Source organism: Haplochromis burtoni, unplaced genomic scaffold (genome assembly GCF_018398535.1).
Source record: "Haplochromis burtoni strain Fernald_Lab_line unplaced genomic scaffold, NCSU_Asbu1 Contig_274, whole genome shotgun sequence".
Lineage (NCBI taxonomy): Eukaryota > Metazoa > Chordata > Actinopteri > Cichliformes > Cichlidae > Haplochromis > Haplochromis burtoni.
In genome coordinates, this window is record NW_024582635.1 from 371185 (window position 1) to 398186 (window position 27002).

Here is a 27002-nt window from a genome sequence, read left to right on the forward strand (position 1 = left end):
AAAATAAGTAAGTAAAAATTTCACTTTAATAAATTAGAAGCACAACGAACCACTTAGTGAGTACCACACTTACATGTTGTGCGAATAAATAAACTGTCAAATAAATAGTCTAAATAGTTAAAGTTAAATAACCCTACTGTAATGAATAAATATTAAATAGTATAATAAAAGTCAACTTCAAAGCTGTCTTAAGAACAAGATTATAAAACTTTGATACAAATATTTGTATAAATAGTGATACGATTTGAACAGCTATTCAAACAGATGTGTGTTCAATCTACAGGTGAAGGTTCAAATCGACCCCCAGCTTTCTGAGCGCCATGGCAACATCCTTTTGTTCAAGTCTGTCTAAATCTGAACTGATTTTACAAAATCCCGTCACTCTCTATCATTCAGTTCATTCATTAAGCCCTTTCATTATTGACATTTATCTCTTCCCATTTCTTCCCTCGCTCCTCTGCATCTTGTCACTTTTAATATGCATGATTCCTATCTGAGGAACATGTGAAGAAATTTAGTGTGGAAGTGAGCACAGGAGTCCAGAAGGATACACAGGGTCTGGAAAGTCTCTCTGTCATCAAAGTGGTTCCCTGGAAAGAGATAAAAGCATTACTGACTTTCTATATCAGTCTAAATATGCTTCAGAGGTTCCTCTGTGGGGTCGTAAAGTGGCTGCGTTAAAAATAAATAATGTGGGAAGGGAACTACTGGTGTAAGGGATACAATTATATTAAATACACGTTCAGTATGCTGCTGAGTCTAGAAATGTCACTCTACGGCCTTTATTTAAAGCTACTGCCCGATCTTTTCAGTCCAGTCCATTCATTTCATAGCAGGGATTAATCCACACTTTCGTAGAGTAACAAGCGGGTCCCTCCAGATGTATTAGAAGCCATTAACACTGGTGGAGCAGAATTTAAAGGTTCACACAAGGATTTGCTGTAGGAGGGGAAAAAAGGAGGTGGAAACACATCCATCCCAATGTTTTCACTAAAATAAGGAAAATAATAAGTTCCCTGTAAATGCCATCTGTCTGAGCTGTCACAAGTACACAGTCACACACACACTTTCAAAACAAGCTGCTCCACCTGCAGACAAAATCATTTTCTCATCTACACCTTAACCATGCTTACACACACCCTTACTGCAAATGTGTTTCCTCTTTTTATGTGAATATATTAACTTTCTTGTTGTACATCTGAACATTTTTAAATGAGCACATTAACTTCCCAGTCTATTTGAACACAGCATGGGTGGTACAGGGTTCATGGATGCTTGTTACTGTAGTTTTCCCAGTGCTGCAGTTTTCTGCTGTTCCTTCATTCGATAAGGTTAAATGACCACATAACATCATGGAAATGTTTTTAATTTTTTCTTGAGAGATTAAAATAATAAGGCAACTGAACTTTAGGTCACCTCTCATCCAAAAGGCTTCTTCTGTACTAAAATCAAATGGTGAAGTGCCCCACAAAGTATTTAAAGTGAGTATTTTCCCCTTTTCAGGTGGTCCTGAGGGTTGTTGACCCACTATTGATCGTGTGAGTCGTCAAATGAGCCGAGGTGTGGAAGAAATGTGTGAATTATTACCATCACTGGGAAGCCATTGTCAGACTTTGCCCGACCCCATCATGTGATCTACTGAGGTCACCTGAAGCAAGGTGTGAATGGGGGTTGAGACGCCTGAGAATGGATCTTAAGGCTGCATTGTTGCTGGCTTATAGCTGGTGTCCTAAACCACCACCTCTGTTCAATTACAGTCATTCACAGTGGACATGGTCTCCTTTACTCCTTTCCAAAACCATCTGTCTTCTGATGTTTAAAATGTAAACATTAGCATCTTCGAAAGTCTCCTTTGTCCTTTAAGTGCAGGTGTACTGCTGAGTCCTTTGTCCGGTTGAGGTGGGAAGCCTGTCTGTGGAGCGTGTTTGGGAGTTTTATCCTTGGAATAAACCCGTGGGGTTTTTTAACTTGGACAATATAAAGTCTTTAGTTCACTGTAGTTGTGAACTGCCACTAAATAAATAAATAAAATAGAAATGGAACCTCGCATGACCACAAGCCTTCACTGTGGGATCTATGGTTTATGTCTACCCATTAAGGTTTCCTTCAATCCATCCATTTCTTCTGCTTAACAGAAATGTGGTCATCCTAAGCGGACATCCTTTTCCTCTGCAATGTTTAGTGATTCTTGCTGGAGAGCCAGAGACATATAAAGGCATATATAATGTCTCCAACAAGTTCAGAGTCAACCCTTGGGCCTCTTCCTAGTGGAGTTTACCCAGAACACCTCCAACATTAAGAAACTGTATTGCAACGGGCTATAGAAACAAAAAATAGTTTGCATGGAAAATTACAAAAGGATCAGGGCGACAGCTGGAGCGATGCTGTCCGCCGTGGTGGTCAGAAAGCTAAGCTACGCAACCTCACCTGCTACAGAAAACTCAAAGAATTCCCGGGTGACTTCTGAAAATGTGTTTTCCAGTTGCTGGATGAAGTAGAACTTTTCCGGGGGCGTATTGAAGACCTTGCAGATCTCCTGCACCAGCTTCACCGCCCAACTCATGTGATAGCCGTCCTTTTCACACACCTAATGTGAAGGCACAAGAAGAACACATTGAGCCAGTCTTGAATGATATAATGTTTCCTGTAATTATAAGTCAAAATAAGCAAAGGTAAGATATTTTCAGTGCTGGGAATAAAACATAAAATTCAATTGGGACACTGTTAATAGGGACAACACTAATGAGCTCAAACACATATATATTAAAGTTGCTACTATTCCCCTACGGGGAAGATACAAAAAAGCCAATCAATATTAGGACCATGGACAGAGCAAGTGATTCCTTTTGCTGTTTTGTTTTTTTTTTCAAGAAAGAAAAGAAAATAATACATAAGAATATTGTCTTTATATATTTTATGTTTTTACATTTTGGGTGAACTTGGAGACAATTTTTAATTAAATTACATGGAGGGAAAATGATCAGGGAGTGGAGATCACTAACTCACCACCCCAAAGCAGAAAGGTCTTACATTTGAACCTCGGCTCTTGTTATTTTTACACACAGATTTCCTTCTAATGTGGCTTTTGCAAAAATGGCAAGCTCGTCCAAAACTCACTATACCTTTAGTCTTACACATGCTGGTTCTGGCTCAAGCAACTGCTCATTCTCAGTTACAAGGCAATAATTTTCTAATATACCAAACTTAACTATAAACGAAGTATAAATACCTTAGGATAAAAGCAGGAAATTATTTCTCTCACCAGTATGATGTAGACGATGATTCTTGAGATCTCAAGGAGTCGTCCATTGAGAGCCTTGCTGGCCAGAACAGTGTAGCAGAGATTGCTGCCACAAAGCACCAAAAGACGAGCTACATTCTCCACATGCCACGGATGAGGAATGACTGGAGACAGCAAGGAAACAAATAGCCAGCATCTACAATCACTTGAGGGAATCTATATGAGATTTTTCTACTTACAATTATTAAACTGAAATGTTTTACATAGATTTGAAACAGATCCTTTATTCATCTTATTGCTTGGGAATCTGTAACTCACGGTGTGCATCTCTCTCTTATTCATCAAACGTACCAATGAGCTCCTCCATGATTGTGATCATCGAGTCAGTGCTCCAGCCTTTGACTTGTAGGTTGCCAAAGAGCAAGAGGATGGCCTTGGCTAAGTGCCACAGAGCGGTGTGAGGAAGCCCCCTCTCCACCAGATCTTGCCAGCCGAGTGTACCTGCATGAAGAAGTACACCTCAGTTATTTATCATTAAATGCTGCACACTACTTTATAGTGGTGCAACGGGTCACGGTTGATCCGTAATCCGAACCGATCCCACTCCACGGTTCGGCACGCACGTGATCCGAAGATTCGAAAAAGAAGAAAAAATGTATGTGTATGGTGCACGTGGCGGGTCTGTCAAGCGATAGTTATGGCCAGCGCTAACGGTCCAAGTGGAGGAGCAGAGGAAATTGCGGTATTTAAGCAGCCCTTTGCTGCCCAGTCCGACCGGGCTAAAGCTATTACAAAAGCTATTGCGGTGTTTAGCTGCAGATGGGTATTCTGTTGTGCAAAACAAGGGGTTTAAACTATGATGAACGTGCTTGAGCCACGCTATGATATCCCGTTGCACGTCCACTTTAGTGGCAAGATCGTTCCAAGCATGTATGAGCAGGAAAAGTTTAAAGTTATGGCTGAACTGTCCCAGGCATCTTCTGTTGCCCTAACTACTACAAATGGGTGAACCTCCAGGGCAACGGAAAGCTACGTGACCGTGACAGCTCATTATATCACAGCGGAGTGCGATATAATGAGCGGTATTATTGTAGGGTCTACCTTCCAATATAAAGCGCCTTGAGGCGACTGTTTTTGTGATTTGGCGCTTTATAAATAAAATTGAATTGAATTGAGTGGTAGATACAAAGACCTATACTGCCCTATATTGAACCATAATTTTTTTTTTTAATAATTGCGTGGAATGAGTCTTGAGTTGAATGTTTTTAACAGGCAAAAAATACTTCAATAAGTGAATAAGTAAATGTTAATTTTTGTCTTTTTTCTTTTTTTGCTGATCCGAAAATTGATCCGATCCGTGACTTAAAACTGTGATCCGATCTGAACCGTGAGATTTTTGATCCGTTGCACCACTACTACTTTAACAAACAAAAATGATTATGTTAAATGTCAAAAATTGTACTACACCAGCATAACCTACTCAGGTCTCCTGTGCCACCTCACAACACTGAAAGTGGTTTTCTGGTTCTCTAATTTTTATGCTTTGTTTCAAAAAATCATTGCTGACACTTTCTCTGGAGCAATAAGCCCTTTTTCAGGTTAAAACATGCTAGAATTTACAAAGCTGCACTGAAAATAACAGGATATAGTTATGACTTTAATATGTTTCCATAATGTCGATACTATCCATCTGCATTAATATTTCAGTAATACGTTATCTCACCCTCAGGCAGCAGAGGACCATAGAGGATGAACAGTAAATGGGCCTGGCTGACCAAGGGCCAAGGCTTCAGGAGTTGCATCAGCCAGAAATGACACTCCGGCTGGTTCGGCCACGGGTCCAAAAGAACCTGACGGCAAAATAGCCGCAGCTGCAGCTCCTGATACCACTTCACACCTGGTAATGGACATACAAATTTATCCATAACTCCCGAAGACCATCACAAAAGACACAGGCTCAGCAAGAGGCTGTAACTGAAGCTTTAGCCATGGATTGTTCTCAGCATCATATTTCTGCTTTGTTCTCTGGATAACTCTGGAACACACACACCTGGTTTTGCAGTGATGACTCCTTCAGTTTTTTGCTGCAGGTTTGTTAGATCACAGAGGAAGTTGAATACTCTATGGCACTCCAGCTCATCCCACCCTGCAATCAGAGTCTGTAAAAGAATCAATAAAACACCCCTCAATATTTCTATTTCTTTTTTACAGATATTTTTTTAACACCAAGCTGAAAAACTAAAGACAAAAATTAATCACACCAAGCTAAAGATTTCCTTACGTAAAGTACTGTGTTTTTCTCTTACTGTTTATGCTATTATTACTACCTGAGCAAGACCGCCTATTGTACAGTAACTTTAGGGTGAGATCTCTGTAACATATTTATAGTCTTTGTTGCTAAAAAGTTTATCTTTTGCATGTTATCACATTTTGGGGCTCTGGTTGGTTATTTCCTTTTATTAGATTCAGGTTTCATAAACATGAGAGTCGTTACATGAGGGTCTTCACCTGGAGGAAGACTCCAAAGCTGGTGAAAGCAAAGCAGTCTGGTGCTACACATTTCTCCAACAGGAAGCAGGGAATCTGAAACATATCAAGACAACAATAAGAGAGGCTTTTTTTCCAACGATATAAAATGGGATTGCAAATATTCAGTTCTTGCAATAGCAACATTTCATATATGTTTAATACATGTAGACAAATTAGGACCATCATGCTAAATTATATGTAATATTTAATTGCCTGACATCATACATATAATTATTATTAATAAACCTGTTAAAATGCCACCATATTGTGCTGCATAAAACAGCAATGCAATCAAAGTTTAATTTTTTTTAAACTTTTGCAACACATTACAAAAACCAGATGTATTGTTGCCTTCACTCATGAAAATTAAAAATAAATGTAACTCATTTAAAAAGTTACAGTATTCTGTTCTAGCCTGACATCTCACCTGCCCCTTTCTTACCTGTGAAATCTTGCTAAAGATAAACTTTAACCTGTCCTTTGTGGGTAGCAACAGGGTACACCTCTTGAACAACACACCTAAGACATCAAACACGAGGTCACATTACCATTCGATGGTATGTTAAAATAGTAGCTGAGGCTGTCAGAAATACATGTGGTACCTTAAAAAGCAGCAAGAAGAGCTATACTAAACAAAACACTGAAATACCGAGGTCTCTGTAGTGTCCAATGGTGGATTTCTGTTCAATGCAGCTGGAGTGGTGAAAGCTTTGGAGGATCATTTTATTCTTCCAGGCCACAGTGGAGATGTAGTCTGCAATATATCTAGTAATTTCCTTTGATACCATGCTGAACACACTGATCTCCAGCACTGTAAAAAACACAAACACATTTTCATCCATCAAAAATGCAATTACATCAGGACATTCCAGAATGGAGCTATTATTGCAGAAAGTGTTGTAAAAGTAGTGCTTAAAATTACACATAGTTACACATGTATGTTGGTAATAGCTTTTGCACCTCATACAAGTTATACAAACAAAAGGTCTGAGCTGTACCCAAAAGCCCCTTACAAAATAACAGAGCTCCTATTATATATTAATTGGGGAACAGTGTTACAGGTACAAAATAATAGGTGAAACTCACCAGACAGTTTGTCTAGGATCATGTCAAACACCTCTGCAGGGATCCTGCTGAAGAAGCTGGTGCAGCTAGTGGAGCACTGGCTGCGGGTCATAATGGTCCTAGAAGGTGTGGGCCCATTACGGTTCTTCTTGTAAGGCGTATGTGTCTGTGAATACTTACCACCATTTCTCAATGGCTTCCCTCTGACCATTGTCATCGCTGGCTAAGTGACTGTCAAAAAGATAAGCAAATATGACTGGGAAACACTCGGCTAACACAAAGTCAGCTAACATAGTTAGGTAAAAGTAACTCATAAAACTACATTTTCATCAACTTTGAGCCTCACAAGAGTCACAAATTCAGACACAGAGTTAACAGGGCTACAAGCTGGCATTACAAAATCTTACCTGTGCAAATAAAACCGTGAATAGCAAATCCTGGAAGTAAAGGTATTGGGAGCTAACCTAGCTGCTTTCTTTAATGACACATTAGCAGACAACGGCGCGAAACTGCCCCCTCTCTCTCTTTCCTTTCATCTGTGCGGTAGGGATGGGAAAATATTTATATCCTTAAGTTACAACACCTTTATATATATGTTACTAAACTAAGGCTAAAAAGAAAGCAAATGTCAGCACAGACTGTAAGTAAATCAAACGAAAAAAGAAAAAAATAATAAAATTGCTTATTGAAAAACAGTAGCAGATAGCTAGTTGTAGCTAATAGCTGGGTTAGCTGTTAGCTGTTATCCCAGAAAGCCATAGAGACTTTTCCTCTATGGTATTATTAAATAATGAAATAAGGTATTATTAATGTTTAATACATAATAGTAAGATAGTTGTTAAATGATACAGTCAGTTCTTTTATATAGCCTTTAAATAGCCTACATTCAGTTCCAGATTTTATGTATGTTGTGTGGCATTGTTCCATTACCCGATTATCAAGCCAATAGACCCTGGGTATCAAATATAAGGCCTGGGGACTGGAATTGGCAAAGTATTGTGGCAAAAAGTAATTAGTGATGTCTCTATGTGTTTTGTTTTGCTTTTTGTCTTTGTTTTTTTGGTGGTGGTGGGGGGGTAGTATGTTTACTTGTATTAGTAAATTGACTTTCGAAGAGTAAATATATACATATATATAATAAATACATTATCTCACTATATACTAGTGAGTTTTTCAAAATGCGTCCAAGGTAAAAATGAAAATAAAAAAATGCTGATTTGCATTTTCTGTTAATTAACAGAAACAGTTTGGGATACCAGTACTGTTTCTGTAATTTTACACATTTCTAAAAATTTAAGCCCAACAAGTCATGGTGACAAATTAAATTTTTTCTCATATTAAGATATCTCAAGGATTACATATGTAGATAAACCTCTTTGCACTGACAGAAGGGTGAGTTTCACTGGTCCATCACACTTAAGATCAAAGTGGGAGGTATGTGGGCCACAATGTAAAATAGGTTAATATCCCTGATATAGACCATATTCACAACAGACATTTTGACATGTCAGGAAAGCAAAGTGGTTTTATGTAAGTTTAGGTGTGGCCCAGTGCTAAATGGAGTTATCATTTTCGTGATAACTAATTGTAATGCTTTGAGAAGCCACAATGTGTGCAGTAAATACAGATTTGTGACCTGAAAGACCCTGTATGACATCCACACCAGTGCTTTTTTCCCATTATGGTTTGCTGATAGAATTTATTGACCTCACTTAACTCCCATTATTGGTCCAACCAACCTCAACCCCCATATCAGAGGTCTAATCAGCCAAATGGCCAAAACACCTGTGTCTATGTGTGTGTTTTGTGCGTAAGCAGGGGCTTTTAGATATGTGACTTTGTAGGCTGTTTCGTCGTTAATCCACATAAAGTGTGTTGACAAAATATGTGTGGCACAGGCAAGACCAGTTTAAAAAGAATGCCCTGTACTACACACATTACCCTCTAGCACTTTGTCCAACAAACCACCCGTGCTCAGCTGCTAATCACAGGATTATTCTGCTTAACTAAGATTATTAAGTGTTCCACATTCAAATGGCGTCTCCCACAGGCAGACCTTGGAGAGGATCATCTCTTCACTATAGAGCTGTCACAGAGAGTTGTATGAAGGGCCCAGGGGACAGACTGGGAAAATGCTCTTGTATACCAAGAGGATGTCACGCCAGGTTAAACTTGGGACACAGAATGAGGAAAAGCACGGAGAGAGAAGCTCAAACTTCAATGAATTCACCAGCATTTCCTGGATTGCCCTACAGTATGTACAAGTGGAGTTATTGTCCACTAGTTTCATTATTATTCATGTTTTGTTTTCAGGTAAGTTTTTTTTCTTTGTTTGTTTCAGACATTTTAGTTAAATCTTCATTACTTTCTATTATTAGTTTTATATAGGCTGCAATACACAGATTTATATAAGCCAAAGCCTTCTCATGCTGGTAGTGTTGACTAAATCTAAATACATTTGCTGTATTTTTTTGTTTATTTAAGGTAGCTAAATTACATCTACACATCGTTTTAATTTTAGTTAACTAAAATTACCTAATGTGCAAGTCACGTAGTTAAAAACAGTCTTAATTGACTGCAGCTTTGTTTTGTCTCTTTAAATTGCTTATAATAGCAGTTAATAAACATTAACCATTCCTCTACAAGTTTGTTGTTGGATTTAATTCTGTATTCATTTATTCTTGTTTTTATTATTATTATCAACAGATCTGTAGGTGCAGAACTGATTTACTGAGACAAAAACAGCACAGCCAGCGAAGACAATGTCTGTTTTGTCTGCCTCAGCTTAGCAGCGCTGCCCTGCCTCCAGGTCCACATTTGACATTGGCCCTGTTTATCTGTTAGGAGCAAGAAGCCAGCAGCGGGACTGTCTCTCATGTCATCTCTGACATGATGCTGCCGACACTGACAGGGATAATGCCGATGATGATGATGATGAAGATGATGATATCTAAAACAGGCCAGTCACGCAGCTGACAGTCCTGCAGCGCACAAACACACATCCACAGATTGTTTGTCCAGACAAGAGCAGAAACAGAAGGAGCTGGTCAATGTGGAGTCAAAGGCCCTGTTTATCTGGAAGTACATCTCTGCATCTCAGGACGAGTATACCATCTGGACACCTGTGATGATGGTCCTGTAGTCCTCTTATTGGTGAGTATTTAAATGTGGAGTCTGTTAAGTAAATGTTAGAAGTACAGGTAAGGCTACGCAGCAGTCATTGAGTTTTATATTGTAAGTATTGCAGTGTGGTTTGCAGAGTAGTCAAAGACTAAACTGGACTAATTTCAGGGCAAGCAAATTTTAAACAAGACACTTGTCACAGCTTTGCCTTTGTTCGTATTGCTTAATTGTTATGCCTTCAGCATAGTCAATCATTAAATAAGGACAAGGAAGCTTGTGTGTATGTGATATTTTAAGAGGCTCCGGCAGTACCAGGTCTAACACTGCACAATAATCAGGCTTCATAAACAGCTTCTGTTCTCTGAGGAATTCAAAACAATGGGTCTGTATAAGCACAGTTTGGTCTTTGGTGTGAAACTTAAAGTCAGTTTTATTCATGCGGGAGCAAAAAGGCACCCTTAATTAATAGTATTGTTGGTCCGTTTATTTACCACATTGTATTATTCAGAGACATAAAGTCTAGGGAACAAAAGTAAATGATTAAGCATGGATGTTTTTTACCTTTTCACACTTTTCATGTAGGGGATCTGTAGTTGTAGCCTACAGCTGAATGTTATGGTGTTTTTAGGGCTCAGCATTCATTTGCAAATGTAAAACTAAATGCCAAAGGATGTCAGGTCAGAAATTTTCATTGAAAAATAACATAATTTGGCCAATTAGTACAACAGCAGTCACTGCTATCCTCTCTTGTCACAGTTTGGGGCCCAGCGGCTGGAGGCTCTGTCAGCAAGTCGTTCAGTCCTTCGCTTTCAAATACCCTGCAGAGCTGTGAAAAATTTCAAAGTTAGTGGCTTATAGCGGTGCTTCTCAGGTTGGGTGGTTTCTGTAAATGTTTAATTTCCTCTCTCTCTGCCTTCTTGAGGGGCGGCGAAGAGCTTAACAAATAGACTTCTGTGGTTTGCCCTCCAGAGGAGAGCGTTAAACAGGTGAAGCTGAACACCGCACTCATTAGTTACACATGCAGTCACCTGCCACTCACCAGAGACGGATGCCAGAATACTGAAAGTTTCCACAGCTATTTGTGCCCACACTCGGGAGAGACACTTGAGGAATGACTCAGACTCTGTGACTGGATGTGAGCTCAGTGGAATTACTGTACTGCTGGGAACCGTTGCGATAAGAGGAGTAATCCAGCCACATTTCAGCCTGCGGGACAGTCAGTAGTTTTGTTCTGAAAGTTTTCTTTTTAAGTGGCATGTATTTAAATTGGTTTATGTTTGCTGATTTTTATGAAACATCTGAATCCAATGTAGTTGTCATCGTGTTTTAAGGGACATTGAAATGCTGCTAACTGCCTTTTACTAGAGTTTATATATTTTTACTGACGGTAATTTCATACTTTGCCGTTTCAGGATCTCTCTGAAAGGAGCCGATCATGGCCAGCATGGCGCTTCAGCTCCTTGGCTTCTTCTTAGGATTGCTGGGGTTTACAGGAACTATAGTTGCAACCCTGCTCCCTCACTGGCGCAGCAGAGCTCATGTGGATGGTAACATTATCACAGCCACCGGGTACATGAAGGGCCTGTGGATGGAGTGTGTCTGGCGCAGCACTGGTATTTACCAGTGCGAGCTGTACAGGTCTCTGCTGGCGTTGCCACCCGACCTGCAGGTACTACACGAACACCAACATGTAGAGAAATGAGAAGAGCAGAAATCTCAAAACACATATAGGGTGGTTATTTTATTTATTTTTTATTTTTTTCATAATAAGTTATCTGAAAACCTGCTGAAAACCTTATTAGTTTAGTCGATCATTATGAAGTAAGCATCTTTTTAAAAATCCTTTTTGGAATTCTGACATCTCATAAACAAAACCAGTTACTAACCTGTCATATAATAATATAAAATTATTAACTTAAATTCATTTGATAGCAACCGTGCATGTTAACATAACTCTGTAACTCCAATACACAGTTTCAATTAGCATGCTGCACAGAAACTTTATAGCTATATGGTTATTTTCCACCTTTACACCCAGTTAGGCGTTTATGTGCACAATGAACAATTTAAATATGAAGTTTTCAGTTTTATTTAATTATCAGATTAAATACTAATGAAAATAATACTTATAGCCCAACTCATTAGTACATATTCACTTTTAGAATAAAGTTTTAAGATGGGCAGGTAGGTGGAAGGTCAAGAAGCCTGTTCTTTTAAGGACTCTTGAATATTAAATTTATGTTGCTTTAATCACTTTACACTCCTGGATTTTATTAATATAATAAATAGATTATACTACCTATCTATCTATCTATCTATCTATCTATCTATCTATAGATATCTAATATTATTATATATTAATATCTATGAATATATTTTCTTATGTGAGTTTTTAGTCATCCTGCTGTTATTATTAAACTCAACAGACTCACTATTCAGAAAAACATACATAGTCTCAATTTAGTGTAACGTGTTGGATATTTATTAATAGGGACGGACAATAACTCTTAATATAGGCTAGAATATGAGTGTTTGCACTTATTAAAAAGCAGTATATTAATTGACAGGTTCATTGCCCAGACCTGTTAAAGTAAGAGTTCATTTATAGTCCAAAGTTTAATAGTCGTCTACTGTTTCCCTCTCCACATCAGGCTGCCCGGGCGCTCATGGTAATCTCCTGTCTCACCTCAGTCCTGGCATCTCTGGTCTCTGTAACTGGGATGAAATGTACCCGCTTTGCCCGGGGTTCGTTGATTAAATCTCCCCTGGTCCTGAGCGGTGGGATTTGTTTTCTTTGTGCTGGGCTTCTTTGCCTGGTCACCGTGTCCTGGACCACCAACGAGGTCATCGAGAATTTCTACAACCCATTAATTCACAGTGGAATGAAGTATGAGATCGGACTGGCTGTGTATCTCGGATACGCCTCGGCCTGTCTCAGTCTGGCCGGGGGAATGGTGCTTTGTTGGAGCAGCAGTGGCGACAGGTCACGGCAGAGTCCCTCCCATATGCAGAGGGGTCAGTCATCACATCTTCCCCCTGTCTTCAACAACTTACATCCGCCTGCTCCACCCTACAGGCCCCCCGAGGCCCTGAAAGGCAACCATGCTCCCTCGCTTTGCTCCGCTTCCAGCAGTGGCTATAGGCTCAATAACTATGTCTAAGACTAAGAGGAATACTGAAACAATAACTGTGAGACGACATGGATCCTTTTTTGTCCTGCATACCCATAAGAGGATATCAGCTGGAAAAGAGAAGGCCCCCATAATGCAAAACACCAAAGTCAGATTTGAACAGATATTTGCCTCTGTCTTTCCTCTAACATAAACAACCAAGAGCCTTGGCTAGTCTTATGAAGCTTTAACCCTGTAAGGCTTTTCCTATGAAGGACCAGAAGGTGGCAGTGTTTTATAGGAAATCATCACAGAAAAGACGATATAAATGATATTCCATGTTCTTTGCTGTGACTCTCATGTTATTGGATCATTTATCTGGCCTTCTGCCTAGATGGGATTTAACTCTTTCTGAAAGGCAGTTCCCTTTAAAGAAAAAGATTTTATGTCAGTACTCAGTGTTTTAAATGATTTTCATGACACTGAAAATAAAACCTGACACTATAAGTATTATTACTAGTGTAAGCATCCTCTGATGAAAGGGGCTGGAAAAGGCCGTTGCAAATTTATGATCACAAGTGACATTTATACCTTAAAACCATGTTTGTAAAATAATAGATTGTTAGATGTTTAACACCCAGAAAACCTTTTTTGTATGTGTTAATGTCTGTGAAGCTCCATTAAAATATAATTTCAATGTTTTTTTGCCAACTTATTCTCAGATTTGCGTAAATCTTGACGAAGCCACTGGATGGCGACAAAGGTCTTTTGAAAAGGCATCCCAAACCATTTTTGAAGAGCTGCTTGTATTTATTTAGTCTGCCTTGTTTGGTGTACTGCATAGGACACCAGTTGCATCGCTACATCTGAGCACTTTTTTTTTGTTTGAATGGCTCTGACATATTGTGAGTCATTAGCCATATATGTGGAATTATTACCACCTTGCGGAGCTTTTCTGGCTGTCTGCCTACTGACATGTAACACTGTGGACATCTTTCTGAGGCTTATTAGTTGGAAAACCCTCCAATTAGAGCTGCCCTCTTTCTGGCAGGCTGTCAGACCAATGACTGTATAAAAGAGCCACACAGGCACTAAATGAGAGGACATGTCACGATTCAAGGAAGTGACTTATCTTATTTCAGCAAGTCATTGTCATCATTTACATCAATTAGATAAATTACATTATGAGTTAACGGAAAAAATCTATTTAATGCCATAAAACTATAAGATTATTTACATTAAACTTTGTTGAACTGCTCCAAAAGAAGGGATAAATCGTATATCTATAGGAATTATTTGCTTTGAAATCACAGGTTAAAACATGAACTGTACATTGAGTTGGGCCAAAGATTTGTTGCCAAAGATTTCAATGAGCTAAACTGTATGGTAATATTAGGATCCTGGGCATGTGCAAGATATATAAAAACTCTGTTTTGAATTTATATCAGATCAAACTTATTTTATTTTGTTAAACAGGTAACTTTATTTCCTCCCTCATTAAAAAATTACAAATTTAAAGCACTTCTTGCATCAGTGAAAGCCTTTCTCGATGGATGAGCAATACAGGCTTTCCCTGCTGTTCTGCTGTTTTCACGTGCACATGTTGAGCTCAGCTTCAACAACATCATTTTTTGAAATTAAACATCTCAGAGAAGTACTCACCAAAGCAAATACTTTTTTTAAAGGGGGCGGTTTAAATATGATTTAAACCACCTAGAAATACGAAATGTTAGTTCAGCACCATGGACAGCGGAACTGGGTTCCTTCATAGATCTTTAACAGTAATAGATAGTAGTGCAGGAAGGCGATATAATAAAATACTGTAACTGTGCTGCTTCCAAATGTCTAAAAGTTTACTTCAACATCATATTGATCAAACGCAAGAACTTGCGAGTAGATTGATGTTTTCGGACGAAAAGGCGTCAGAGTTGAATGTGTAATGCGGACTTATAAAGTGGAAATTAATCCTGTGTGCGTGGCTCACATTCTCAACATCACCGCCATACAGCAAGCCTTTGCAGTAAAGGCGCCTTGCCTTAATCATCAGCGAGCGAGGACCTGCGCAAGATCATAAATCAGGCCTGAAATGTAACCTGGCAAAGTAAAGGTTTCATCTATTGCCAATATGATATTATGATATTGGAAAGCTTTTCCGCAGAGGTTGTGCGTCATGCCATTCTCTATTAGGTGCTATTTTCGTCCTGCCCTGGAAGACATTTATCCACCATCTACCCACCCTGACAGCACCCAATAAACCCACCACTCCCATTCATCTCCACCCCTCCACCCACCTCCAGCCTCTCTCCCTCCCTCGCTCGGTCCGTCTCCCTCTCTGCTGCCGACCAGCATTTGTGATTTAAAAAACAACATAGTTGAATGGTGTTTGGTCGTCCAGGAGGATTACAGACTGGCAGCGCAATATATCACAAATATAATTTGTCTCTTACACTTTTTGAATCTACTTTTGGAGTCCCAGCTGTTGTGATCTATTTAGACCCGTTTTTCCAAAGCAAAGGTAAGAAAATTATATTTTGTAATGACTTTACTAAAATGATATGTGGTTGCCGAATGTAATTGCATTTTACTGCATTGACAATCGATTTAAAGAGAGCTCAATAATTCAACACCGGCCTCTTGGCGCCATGGTGTCAGCGCAACGGGGAACCTCAGGTTTGAGTTTGAGCACGAACCTCATCAATGCAGCTGTTTTTATGAATCTGTTGGAAAACGGACCGGATTTTTCCCCAATGCATCGCCATTACAAAGGAGTGCCCGACTTTTGCGCACAATAGAGTTACCAGAAACATGCAAATGTGGGTGCAAATCTTTGAAAGCGTAAAGTTGTAAATACGTTGTTTTTTCTACTTACTTAAGTCAAGTGACCGAAAGGAATATCTGTAAATGAGGGCGGATAACGCGTTTAAAACACGTTCAGCTGTTGTAAAGAACTAACTAAAGTAACACTAATAATGTGCGCACTCTTGGACTGATACCACTGGATCGAGTTTGCGTCGTTTCTGATTCCGATCTGTTGATTTAGTGAAACAAGCTGAAGTCCCTGCTGGATACGGTAAGATTCATGGTCGCAGTATTTCCGAGCAGGAATTTGCAAATCGGTCATTTTATCTAAAATATAGTTTAACCCGAGGAGTTTAAACTATAATTGGCGAGTATATATAGATGTATTACTTGTTACATTTTCACGTTTACTAATATTTCAATCTGATTACTTCTGTAAAAAAAAAAAAAAATAATATATAAATATATATATAATATATAATATTAATATATATATATATATATATAATATATTATATATATATAATATATATATAAAAATATATATTATTATTTATTATTTTTAGGGGAAAATAATTAGTTGTTCAGGCTAATATAACTTCGGTTAACAAGGAGCATTAAAACTGTAACAGCTGAATATCTGCAGTAAGCGTGCATGTGCGCAGAATGCCTGAAAAAGAAATTTGAAATACTTTGTAATTTCTAACGGCGTTGGAAGCGCCTGGCATCACTTGGACTTAGCCAGTATTACATCCGACACACTGGTGATAAAATGCTTCTGTTTTGTTTCTTTTAAGAAATGTATTTGTCACACATTATTGTTTTCAGGTTGATTAAATTGATAGGTTTTGAAATGAAGTTCCATGTAGTTGCAGTTACAGTTTGTCTGCACTCCTTAAAATGTGTTTCTGCGGGTTGGGATTGTGTGTTTTTATTATTTCTGACAAACCACAAATGTATCATTAAAGGGTTTTTTCCTTTGTTTCTTCCAAGTTTTCTCCATGAGTATCCAGTCCGCGCGCAGCAGCACTTGATCTCGGCGGGGAAGCGGAGAAAAGGAAGATGACCATTCACGTCGAGGGTCTCGTGGCTATCGTGCTCTTCTATGTCCTGATTCTGTTTGTGGGGATCTGGGCTGCGTGGAAGAATAAGAACTCTGGAGTTGGCGATGGCTTAGATCGGAGCGAGAATATCATGGTTGGGGGAAGGGACATCGGCTTGTTCGTTGGTGGATTTACGATGACCGGTGAGTCTTTAAATCTGTATTTCTTGGTGTCTGTTCCACGGCAGCGATGTGCGCATTTTGTCCAATTTTCATACCATGTAAGGTCCAAAAGGACAAAAATTAAATAAACTTTCCATTGACTAGGGTCTTCCGCTCCGTCTTTTACGCACAGATTGCGCAGCGGGCAGAAGTAGAAATTCCCATCACAGTTTACACCATTATACTCATGCAGTTCGGAAAACTTGAAATGTATATTTTCTTTTGATTTGTTAATTTACAAATAAGTTTTCTTCTTCTTTTTCAGCCACTTGGGTGGGAGGGGGCTACATTAATGGAACAGCAGAATATGTCTACCTCCCAGGCTTCGGCCTGGCCTGGGCACAGGCACCCTTTGGTTATGCTCTCAGCCTTGTACTAGGTAGGAAACCTAGAAAAACTTGGATAAACATATCTGCTTATAGCGAGATTAAAAAGGGAAAGAGTTGCATCACCTAATGTAGGTAATGTAATGTAGTTTTAATGTAGTAATGTACTTTTTGCCTATAAATTAATAAGCTTTCCTACTTTTAAGACAGAAATTCCTTTACATTAAATTCATATTGATATGATATTTAGGTGTAGGAAAACTGATCTTTGTGCTATTAGACTGATATTAAAGTAAATGTAAATTTAAGCTGTGTTGCTGAAGCATATAGAATTTGGTCTATTCATTAAGGTTATTATACAGCATCAGCACACTTTACGTTAAGTTAGTAGTACTGTACAACTTTCTAAAATGCTTCTCTCGTGTTTTTTGTCTGCATTACCTCAACATCTGACATCACTCAGGGGGGCTTTTCTTTGCCAAACCCATGCGATCACGTGGATATGTGACCATGCTAGATCCCTTCCAGCAGCTATATGGAAAAAGGATGGGTGGTCTGCTGTTCATCCCTGCACTCATGGGAGAAATCTTCTGGTCTGCAGCCATTTTGTCCGCTTTGGGTAGGCATCCCAATGGATGAGATCATGAATCTCACCACTTTAAATCTAATCTATGCTTTACAGTATACTGCATTGTATGCCCAAACTCATTGTGAGTGAAACATCAGGTTACCCAGATTTTAGTGAATATTTTTTTTCTTCTTCACACTGGTTATATTTCCATGCAGGTGCGACTCTCAGTGTGATAGTGGATATAAATATCAACATGTCTGTGGTGATCTCAGCACTGATAGCCATCTTCTACACACTTGTTGGAGGACTTTACTCTGTTGCATACACAGATGTGGTCCAGCTCTTCTGTATCTTTCTGGGTTTGGTGAGTTTGGGAGCTACTCAACCAGCAGCTCTAACGATTTTAGCCAATATTTAAACCAAATCTTCTATCAGTTCTAGAAGATTTTTAAGTAACTTTTTAAGTAACATAACTTTAAAAAAAGATCTAAATTTATACACACAGAATCATATCAAAACATGAAATTGATAAAAACATCTTTTGTATCAACAACACAGGGTAGAGTAGAACTTGATTTCAACAGCCAGATTTTGAAAGGGTATAAAAATACAATAATTCCATATTTACGTTTTATTGTATTAATGTTGCATTATGATTTTCTTCTCCTTTCAGTGGATCAGTGTGCCTTTTGCTCTGTCTAATCCTGCCGTGTCAGACATCGGTGTTACAGCCAAGAAAACAATCTATCAATCTCCTTGGCTCGGGAAGATTGAGCCTGAAGACAATTGGCTCTGGGCGGACAACTTCTTTTTGCTTGTAAGCCATAACTTTTATCTGAAGTTTCACCGAGAGACAGTATACAACTCTAAAGTCAATTGCAGACACACTTTCACTGAAGTCAAAATGAAAGCATCGTGTTTAAGAGACCCATTTGTGGCACATAGCATTTAACGGTTTCTTAGTACTGAAATGGATATCTTTACTAGAAACAAAGAGATTCACAGTATTCTTTTCAGACTGCTGATTGTAATGCATTGGTTTGGTGTTTCTGTTTCTAGATGTTGGGGGGGATTCCCTGGCAGGTCTATTTTCAACGGGTTCTTTCTGCTTCTTCAGCTACCTACGCCCAGGTCCTTTCATTCCTTGCTGCCTTCGGTTGCTTGGTCATGGCTGTCCCCTCTGTCCTCATAGGAGCTATAGGGGCTTCCACTGGTAATAATACACACAGAGACACAAACACAAATATGCACCCACAGGTGCATCAGACATTATTATTCTTAAAGCTAAAATGGGGTCCCATAATATTTTAATAAACTGAATTAGATGAGTGTGCAGAAACAGTTCTTTTTAAACAGTGTACCCAAGCGTAGTATATATAATCCTTTCTTTAAGCAGTAATGGAGCTAGCTGTCATTTGCATCCAGATTTACAAGGACAACAAAGACAGGTAGAAGTATGAATCACTATACAGTGCCACTGGTGCTTTATATGCACACACGCTGTTATGTCTGGATTGCAGCTGTTAAATCAGACTTTTTAGGCAAACACACGCTAATCAGAGACTAATCCAAGACGGATGTGCACACGCACAGACATGCACAGTGATTAAGCAGTAAATGAAACATCACAAGACAATCGAAACATCCAAGAACCACATCCTTTATTCAAACGGGAAAGTGTGATCAAAGAGAGCACCCTGGCTTCATGGGGTTGTTTACACCCCAGCAGCCCTTTTCTTTTTTCAGATGTGTAAATGCAGATGTATACAGTGTCTGGAGGGTAAACAGCAGACGGATGCTGTCACGACGTGCAGAGGAGAGAGAGCCATCAGACCATGGCAATTTAGTGAATATTACATCTGAAGAGGAGCTAATTAATCTGGTCCATCTGAAGCCGTTTCTTGTAGAACTGGCACTAATCAACCACTGCCTATGAATATCTGGGGATGGGTAGAGAAAGACATATATATATATATAAACCATAGTCGTCTGAATGTTGGCTTAACAAAGATGAGGGTATCAGTACAGCCAGCGTCCATGCATACTTTTGTGTCTAATAAGTTCAACATAGCCTGTCAGAACTATTGGCTCCCTTATGATGTTAACCATTATCAATGATTAATCGACAACAGTTAAATGCAGTTAATCTACATAATGTCCATAATTATTTAATACTGACTCATATGCTTCCACGGATCATTAACAAACCAGTATATTACCCTCGTCTATGTTGAACTGGGGTCTAGTTTTCAGTCAGTATCCAGTTTAATTCGTACTATTATTACTGTGGCTTGGTTTATTGTGTTTTGACCAACAGCAGATTGAATCTGTGCTGCTATTAAGGCACCTGGGCACATTAAGGCCTTTTGTTTCTCAGCTTTAAAGCATGTGTATCCACTGAGAGCATTAACTTTTTTTGTCTGAAAAACTAAGGGATCAAAAATTGTAATAAAGAAATCCGTACACTTAATTTTCTGCAGGGTGGCTGGAAAAGTAATGCTACTAATCTTAAAATGCGAATGTGTGCCAGGTACAGTTTGTTCAGCTTTAGTTACGTTGTGTTACTACCTCATGCAAGGCACTTTCTTTCTGTTTTTTGTTCTAACCAATAATTAAGACAAATGCTAATGACTGTTTTTCTAATTTAACACATAGATAATCTTGACAGTTGAGTGCAAAGATTGACTGGTTGGCTAAATGTTTCATAAGAGCCGTAATAATAAGCTGTGAAATTTGCATTGTTTACAATTATCAGTTTTTATCTGTTTCTCATGTCCTGATTCAGACTGGAACCAAACTACATATGGTTCCCTCCCTCCAAAGGATAAGGATGAGTCTGACATGATCCTTCCTATAGTGCTTCAGCACCTCTGCCCACCGTACATCTCCTTCTTTGGTCTGGGGGCTGTGTCAGCTGCGGTCATGTCATCAGCAGACTCATCCATACTCTCAGCCAGCTCCATGTTTGCCAGGAACATTTATCAGCTGGCGTTTCGGCAGTCGGTAAGAGCAATATTCCTAGCATACACGTACGTCTGCACAATTTCAGCAAGTGGTTCCAAACATCAGTCAGCCTATCAATAAATCAACTTTATTTTCATACGAAAAATACAACCAAACAAGAGCCTACAGCAGAAATTAAATGTGCACTTTATCGAATTTGCTTAATACCCGAAACCTCGAGATGGAAATCTTTGTAAGTTGTTTGTGTTATAATTATTTGTTAGATAATGTTAGATGGTTAGACAATCTGCCAAATTGGTCCCACTGAGATTTCCTGCTATTCATTCCCATCACATTTGTAACAGACATTAATTTTCAGAATTGTGAAAATTACTGTGCATGCTAATACTGTGCAAAAGTCTTAAGTCAACCTGCTTTTCTTTATATTTTGGTAGGAAAAAATATATTTAGGCATCCTTTTATTGCACTAACTGTGTATTTGGGAGCATTGTCATTCTAAAAAATGAAAAATGAAACAATTGCAAATCATATGCTTGCTTTTTTTCCAAGATCCCCCACACCACTGGTTGAAATGCAAACCCTAACCTCGGTTGTGTTGTAAAAGTGGCTGCAGACACATATTTATACCTCTCTTCTGGTTTCCATAATTAATATGTTCCTTTGAACATATTAATTATGATTGGAGGGAAAAAATAAATACAATTGGATTAATCACTCGATAAGACCTGTTTTTTTAAGACCAAATAGCTCCCTACAGTGTTGTTTTGTTGTACCACTGAGCTCACCTTTTCTCAACATCCAGTTTCCCTGAATAATAAGAGTATGGAGAAGAAAACGAGTGAATAATTTCAAACAGAACCTACATCTCCAAGCGCTTTCGTATCTAAGTGCAACCTCACACAGACACTACTTTAGCTGTAGGCTCTAATCTTTTATCTGAACTGACTTTCATTTAAGTTAACACCCTATTCCCCTCCAGTTGTTATGTTTCTGTCTTTACTCTTTTATCCCTTTCATCTCCCTTACAGGCCTCAGATCGGGAGATTGTTTGGGTGATGCGCCTCACCATCTTTGTGTTCGGAGCTCTGGCCACTGCCATGGCATTGTTAACAGGATCAGTATACGGCCTGTGGTACCTGAGCTCTGATCTGGTCTATGTCATCATATTCCCCCAACTTCTCAGTGTACTGTTCGTTAAGGGCACCAACACCTATGGTTCTGTGGCTGGTTATATCTTTGGTCTTCTGCTGCGCATTGGTGGAGGGGAGCCCTACCTCAAACTACCTCCATTCATCTATTACCCCGGCTGGGTGACCCAGGAGAAGGTCCATCACCTCACTGGAGATGTAGAGCACTTTGTCCAGCAGAGGTTCCCCTTCAAGTCTGTGTCCATGGCGGCATCCTTCTTGGCCAATGTGTTTTTTTCTTACCTGACAAAGTATCTATTTGAAAGTGGTATGCTGTCACATAAGTACGACTTCCTGGATGCTGTTGTTTCCAAGCACAGCAAGGAGATAATGGACAAGGCAACACTGGTAAGCAACCATGATAACATAATTCTTTCAGAGATGGCTCCTGTCAGGCAGGTCTTGGGTGCCTCACTTGCTGGGACCTTTACCAACACGGAGGTCCTCAGTGATGATGGGGCATCTAGTCCAGAGGCTTTTCACAATGAAGATTAGACATTTAAGGCACAAAGTAAACTAGAACCAAGGAATGTAAAGAAGAAGGAACAGTCAAAAGAGGCATCAATATTCTTCAGGAAAATTACTACTGCCACACTGGGAGCCAAATCAACAGAGCATCTGCTGTGGCTTTCAAGTGACTCCAAAAGTTTCTGACGGCAATATGGTGCCTCCTTCTTTTTGAGATTCCTTGCCTAGAAACAGCAAACGGACTCAATCATCTGTGCGAATCATGCCACACTCATTCTTGTGTTTTCTTATCACGACTCTGTGAAACTTCAACCATTTTCATTTAAGTGCTGCTATAGTGATCGGAGGAACTTTGGATGGATGTACAGCAGGCCTATATGAGCAAGTCTACAAGGATTTGTTGTGGATCATGAAAATAGTGCAATATCTAACCAAGAAACTGTGTCCACATCTACAAGTCATTATTTAAAGCATAATATACGTAAGTTCGTTTACATGCACCTGACAACTAAGCTTTTATCATACTTTGAGTTTCATGTAGAACAACGTTATTGATAGAGCAATAATATTTTTAGGACCCACGTTGTACAGCTAGATACATTTTACTAAATTTGATTTTTACCATGTCTTGTTTAAACCTGAAGACAAGTAGATGTTTGCAAGTTTTATGTTCTGTTTTCAGCTCGATTTAATCTTCTTGCTGAAGTCCATAATTATATAACCAAACCCTGACTTTACCAAATAGAAGATACTGACTAAATCAGCAAAATCCCAAACAGCGTTCCATAAAAACATTTTTTTCATTCACTGCCAACACTTAGCAAGCTAACTACCATCTTTGTTGTATTGACAAGATTACACTAAACAAAAGAGATCAATGAGTGACAGCATAAGAAGAATTCATTGTGGGGGTGTTTTATAGATACAAGGCAAAATTATCATTCATTTGAATGCAATGGGTGGCCCAGTGGTGTTGTGGTTAACACGCTCGCCTTACACCCGAAAGATCACCAGTTCATAACTGGGAGGAGACACAAAGCCAGCCTCAGGAGGTCACAAGCTAGTGTACTCCCACTATTTTGACCCAAGTCCCTACCCGGATAAATGGCAGGGTGTCGTCAGGAAGGGTGTCCACTGTAAAAATCCATGCCAAATAAAATATGCGGATACATCCTCTGTGGTGGAACTAAGGGAGCCACCGAAAGTACCTATCCATGAGATTAATGAAGCTTCTGCTCAGCTCTGTTTTGATCTTTGCTATTCTTGTCAGTACTGACGAGTCCCTAAAGTTACAACTTTATTGTAATTTTAACCCAATCTCTTTAATGTGAGCTGATGAGATGGTGATAGTGAAATCAGAAAACTAAAACAGTGAGTAAAACGACAACAATAGTTTGGAGCACAAAAGAGTGGTTCTGAGCTCGGTGATGTAGTCATTTGATCCAGTATTTATTCTAAAATAAAGTTTGATGGTCACAGGGAGACATAAAGAATGATCATAAGCTTCCTGCTACTGACACTAAAGTTCTGCACTGAACCTAAATTGTGTGCTGCTGAATCATCATGAATCAGAGTAATTAGACAGGAGCTCTGACTTTATTACACGCCACCCCGTGACCTTTCTTTCCCCTTGTACTTTCCAGGCAGCCATTGTCTTCCCTTCATTTCAATGCATTATGAAAATCAATTTGCTATTGTTGTTTTTGTCAAACATACAATGGGAATACATTTTTAAAATACCATTCATTTACAGCTGGAATGGTAACACTGACACCAGTAAAAGCACATGATGTTCATTTTGCAAACAGATTTTATAAATGACTGGAACCTAATAGCAGCCTGGAAATAAATCTCAATGCAAGACGCGACAGTGAACTTTGAAAGTAATCAAGAACACTTCAGTGATTTTTATTTTTAACATGAACTCACAGAAGCCATTTTGAAATGTGTGTGTGTGTGTGTTGTGTGTGTGTGTGTGTTTGTGTGTGTGTGTGTGTGTGTGTGTGTGTGTGTGTGTGTGTGTGTGTGTGTTTGTGCGCGTGCGCGCGCGCCTATGATAGTTTGTTTTCTCATCCTAAAGCTGTATTGACTGGCCAGCCACAGCAGGTTAGTGGGGACAGGAAATGATTGTTCCTCCAGGATGGTGTTAGTAGCACCAGTCATCATCGATCCGGCCCCAAGTCGATCAGCCCTCAGGACATTTGATTAATGCTGCACAAAGGTTCAAAAATTATGGTTTGTGAGGAGTGTGTTACAGTGCGATATTAGCAGTGATGAACGTTGAAGTGTTACTTGATTGAGCACCCTCATACATTGTTCAGTTTAAGTCCTTACATTGTCACGGGCCTGGCAGTTTTAAACTACCAGACACACTGCTGCCCTGTGTGGAAAAAAGAACAAAAGAAACAAAAAAATCTGTCAAGTTAAGAAGATTTTTGGCATTGTTATGTGTTACTGTTGTCCAGTTGACTTCACTGTGTTTATCTCCTCTTAGCATCGTTGTGGTTCGTTGGTGTCTTTTTGAATCTTATGGACTTGCCTTAATTCAAACGTCAGTGGTAAAAAAATGAGTGATTTAGGAACATGTTGAAAAGGTGACATGTATGAAATATTTTTCCATTGAAGGATAAGGCTGGTAATATTCTAGATGTTTTTGTCAACAATTATTACCAAGTGAGACCGAAATCAACAATGTGTTAGTTGGTCTTTTGGTCCTCTCTGACCTCAAAAAGTTCAGCGAGCTATACCTGGTTTACATTTTTCCCTCAAGATCACCTTCTCAGATAGCTTCTTGTGCTGCTGCTATTTTTGCATTGCTTTCTGATAGTCCTGCTATGACCACTTGCTCTGTGAGATTTTATCACAGACCTCAAAATTGTGCACAAACCTCAACATCTGCTTCAAACTGATCGAGGTTTGTAGGTTCAAACCATGAAGGAGCAACATCAGCTCATGAGTACGACAAGAAGGGTGAGACTACCATTGTGGAGTCCTACTGCTCTACTGGCATCTGAAAAAACATGACCTCAAACGATGTGAGCACTTGCCAAAAATATAAATGGAGTTAAAGCTTTACTGTGTTGGCACACCGGAGGAGATCAAGCATAACTGGCAGAGGTACAAGTGAATGTGACTGCTACTGAGTGACAAAAAATAGCAGATGTGCTGGAAGCTGTCTGGACTTGCACCAACAGGTGATCTTGAACAGGCGATGGGTCCTGTTTTAATCTGGAAAGTTTAAGGATTTTAACTGGCTGTTTCCCAAATGTTTTCAACCTTTTACATGATCCTTATTGATCCCAGAAGTATGGTGTTTTGTTTTGGGGGTAGGAAAGCTAAGGTTTCGTCTTCAGTGGCAAAACTTGTTACAATCATATTATTTATGATTTTTGCCTTTTTAGGCAATTAGGTCGCAATGTAAAAGATCTAGAATAACACCAGCCTTCATCCTTTAAGATGGCAGAATGGCCTTGAAGTTAGTCTACAGAGAGCAAAGGGGACTTGATCCCCATGTGCAGCCATATCAGCTGAGGTATAGTAGGACCTACTAGATCCTGATCTGACCTGAACCAGTTTTAGGATCGATGATAAATCAGCTTCAGCTTCAAACAGGGCGGTCTGGTCTGATGCTATGCAAAGTGTCAGGCAATCTCATTGGACTTAAATGTGAATGTAAATGTTCTCCTCAACAGATGAGTGTGTAGTTTCCAGGGTTCATCCACAAACCGGAACGCACACACAGAAAAGAATCAACGTCAGCTGGTGGACTGACACGTTTTTGGCTCTATGTCGTAAATAACAATGACGCTGTATTTTTGTGTGATAAATGTATATACCAGGAAAAAAAAGAAAAAAGCATAGGAACAAATTAGTTTACCTTTAAATGCAGCACTGAAAATGATGTTTGTTGACAGTGAAATTACAGCTATTTATTTATTCATGCAGTGTCTATAAAAGTATAGTTGTAATTGTGAGGTCACTTGAATAAATTATATTCATTTAGCAAAGTACTGAGTTGGTCTTCTTTCATCTATGCGTACCCACACGTTTGTTCTATAGTGTATTAAATGTAGAGATGAGACAGTAACGGCAGAACGGCATTACGGTAAGACAGTGAATGATAGTTATGGCTTACAGTATGCCTCCAAGTAATAAATGTGAGTCGACTGTGTGTGTGTGTGTGTGTGTGCGTGTGTGTGTGTGTGTGTGTGTGTGTGTGTGTGTGTGTGTGTGTGTGTGTGTGTGTGTGTGTGTGTTGTCTACTAGAGGTTTTAATCTACAGGCTGCCACCCACATGGAATCGTCAATCAAAATGCTCACCTCCGAATCTTATAACTGCCAAAACTGTCAAGGCT

General features: G+C 39.2%; 3 protein-coding genes across 8 annotated transcripts; 2 read left to right on the forward strand and 1 right to left on the reverse strand.

Annotated features, from left to right (window-relative positions):
- Nucleotides 1-33: 33 nt before the first annotated feature.
- On the reverse strand, nucleotides 34-7774 carry LOC102298802 (F-box only protein 47). Its single transcript, XM_014339444.2, has 12 exons — nucleotides 7720-7774; nucleotides 7243-7371; nucleotides 6857-7066; nucleotides 6420-6581; nucleotides 6213-6289; nucleotides 5750-5824; nucleotides 5292-5400; nucleotides 4965-5138; nucleotides 3593-3742; nucleotides 3263-3405; nucleotides 2428-2587; nucleotides 34-590 (listed from the first exon to the last, which is right to left on the reverse strand). Exons 3-12 carry the CDS (start codon nucleotides 7050-7052, stop codon nucleotides 490-492), a joined length of 1347 nt encoding a protein of 448 aa, XP_014194930.1. The 5' UTR covers nucleotides 7053-7066; nucleotides 7243-7371; nucleotides 7720-7774; the 3' UTR covers nucleotides 34-489.
- LOC102296842 (claudin-14) lies at nucleotides 6959-14407 on the forward strand. Of its 6 annotated transcripts, XM_042227649.1 has the most exons (5): nucleotides 6959-7378; nucleotides 8886-9148; nucleotides 9542-9988; nucleotides 11371-11627; nucleotides 12610-14407. In XM_042227649.1, exons 4-5 carry the CDS (start codon nucleotides 11394-11396, stop codon nucleotides 13117-13119), a joined length of 744 nt encoding a protein of 247 aa, XP_042083583.1. In that variant the 5' UTR covers nucleotides 6959-7378; nucleotides 8886-9148; nucleotides 9542-9988; nucleotides 11371-11393; the 3' UTR covers nucleotides 13120-14407. The 6 variants fall into 6 exon arrangements, with proteins under 6 accessions (XP_042083583.1, XP_014194932.1, XP_014194931.1 ...); XM_014339446.2 differs by lacking the exon at nucleotides 6959-7378 and having other exon boundaries at nucleotides 8048-9148; XM_014339445.2 differs by lacking the exon at nucleotides 6959-7378 and having other exon boundaries at nucleotides 8048-9089.
- An 838-nt stretch (nucleotides 14408-15245) lies between these two features.
- Nucleotides 15246-26735, forward strand: LOC102299532 (high-affinity choline transporter 1). Its single transcript, XM_005940418.3, has 9 exons — nucleotides 15246-15583; nucleotides 16861-17113; nucleotides 17397-17510; nucleotides 17921-18076; nucleotides 18244-18392; nucleotides 18702-18845; nucleotides 19088-19241; nucleotides 20814-21031; nucleotides 22021-26735. The coding sequence occupies exons 2-9, from the start codon at nucleotides 16930-16932 to the stop codon at nucleotides 22672-22674; spliced, it is 1773 nt and encodes a 590-aa protein (XP_005940480.1). The 5' UTR covers nucleotides 15246-15583; nucleotides 16861-16929; the 3' UTR covers nucleotides 22675-26735.
- Nucleotides 26736-27002: the final 267 nt, after the last annotated feature.

Excerpts from the sequence above, each read along its gene's own strand:
- LOC102298802 (XM_014339444.2), bottom strand. The coding sequence starts at position 7,052 with ATGACAATGGTCAGAGGGAAGCCATTGAGAAATGGTGGTAAGTATTCA. Across the intron at positions 5,401-5,749 it reads GCTTTGGAGTCTTCCTCCAG|ACTCTGATTGCAGGGTGGGA; the intron begins GTGAAGACCCTC and ends ATTCTTTTACAG. Across the intron at positions 3,743-4,964 it reads TGGTCCTCTGCTGCCTGAGG|GTACACTCGGCTGGCAAGAT; the intron begins GTGAGATAACGT and ends TTCTTCATGCAG.
- LOC102296842 (XM_042227649.1), top strand. The coding sequence starts at position 11,394 with ATGGCCAGCATGGCGCTTCAGCTCCTTGGCTTCTTCTTAGGATTGCTG. Across the intron at positions 11,628-12,609 it reads CGTTGCCACCCGACCTGCAG|GCTGCCCGGGCGCTCATGGT; the intron begins GTACTACACGAA and ends TCTCCACATCAG.
- LOC102299532 (XM_005940418.3), top strand. The coding sequence starts at position 16,930 with ATGACCATTCACGTCGAGGGTCTCGTGGCTATCGTGCTCTTCTATGTC. Across the intron at positions 18,077-18,243 it reads AGCCATTTTGTCCGCTTTGG|GTGCGACTCTCAGTGTGATA; the intron begins GTAGGCATCCCA and ends ATTTCCATGCAG. Across the intron at positions 19,242-20,813 it reads AGCTATAGGGGCTTCCACTG|ACTGGAACCAAACTACATAT; the intron begins GTAATAATACAC and ends GTCCTGATTCAG.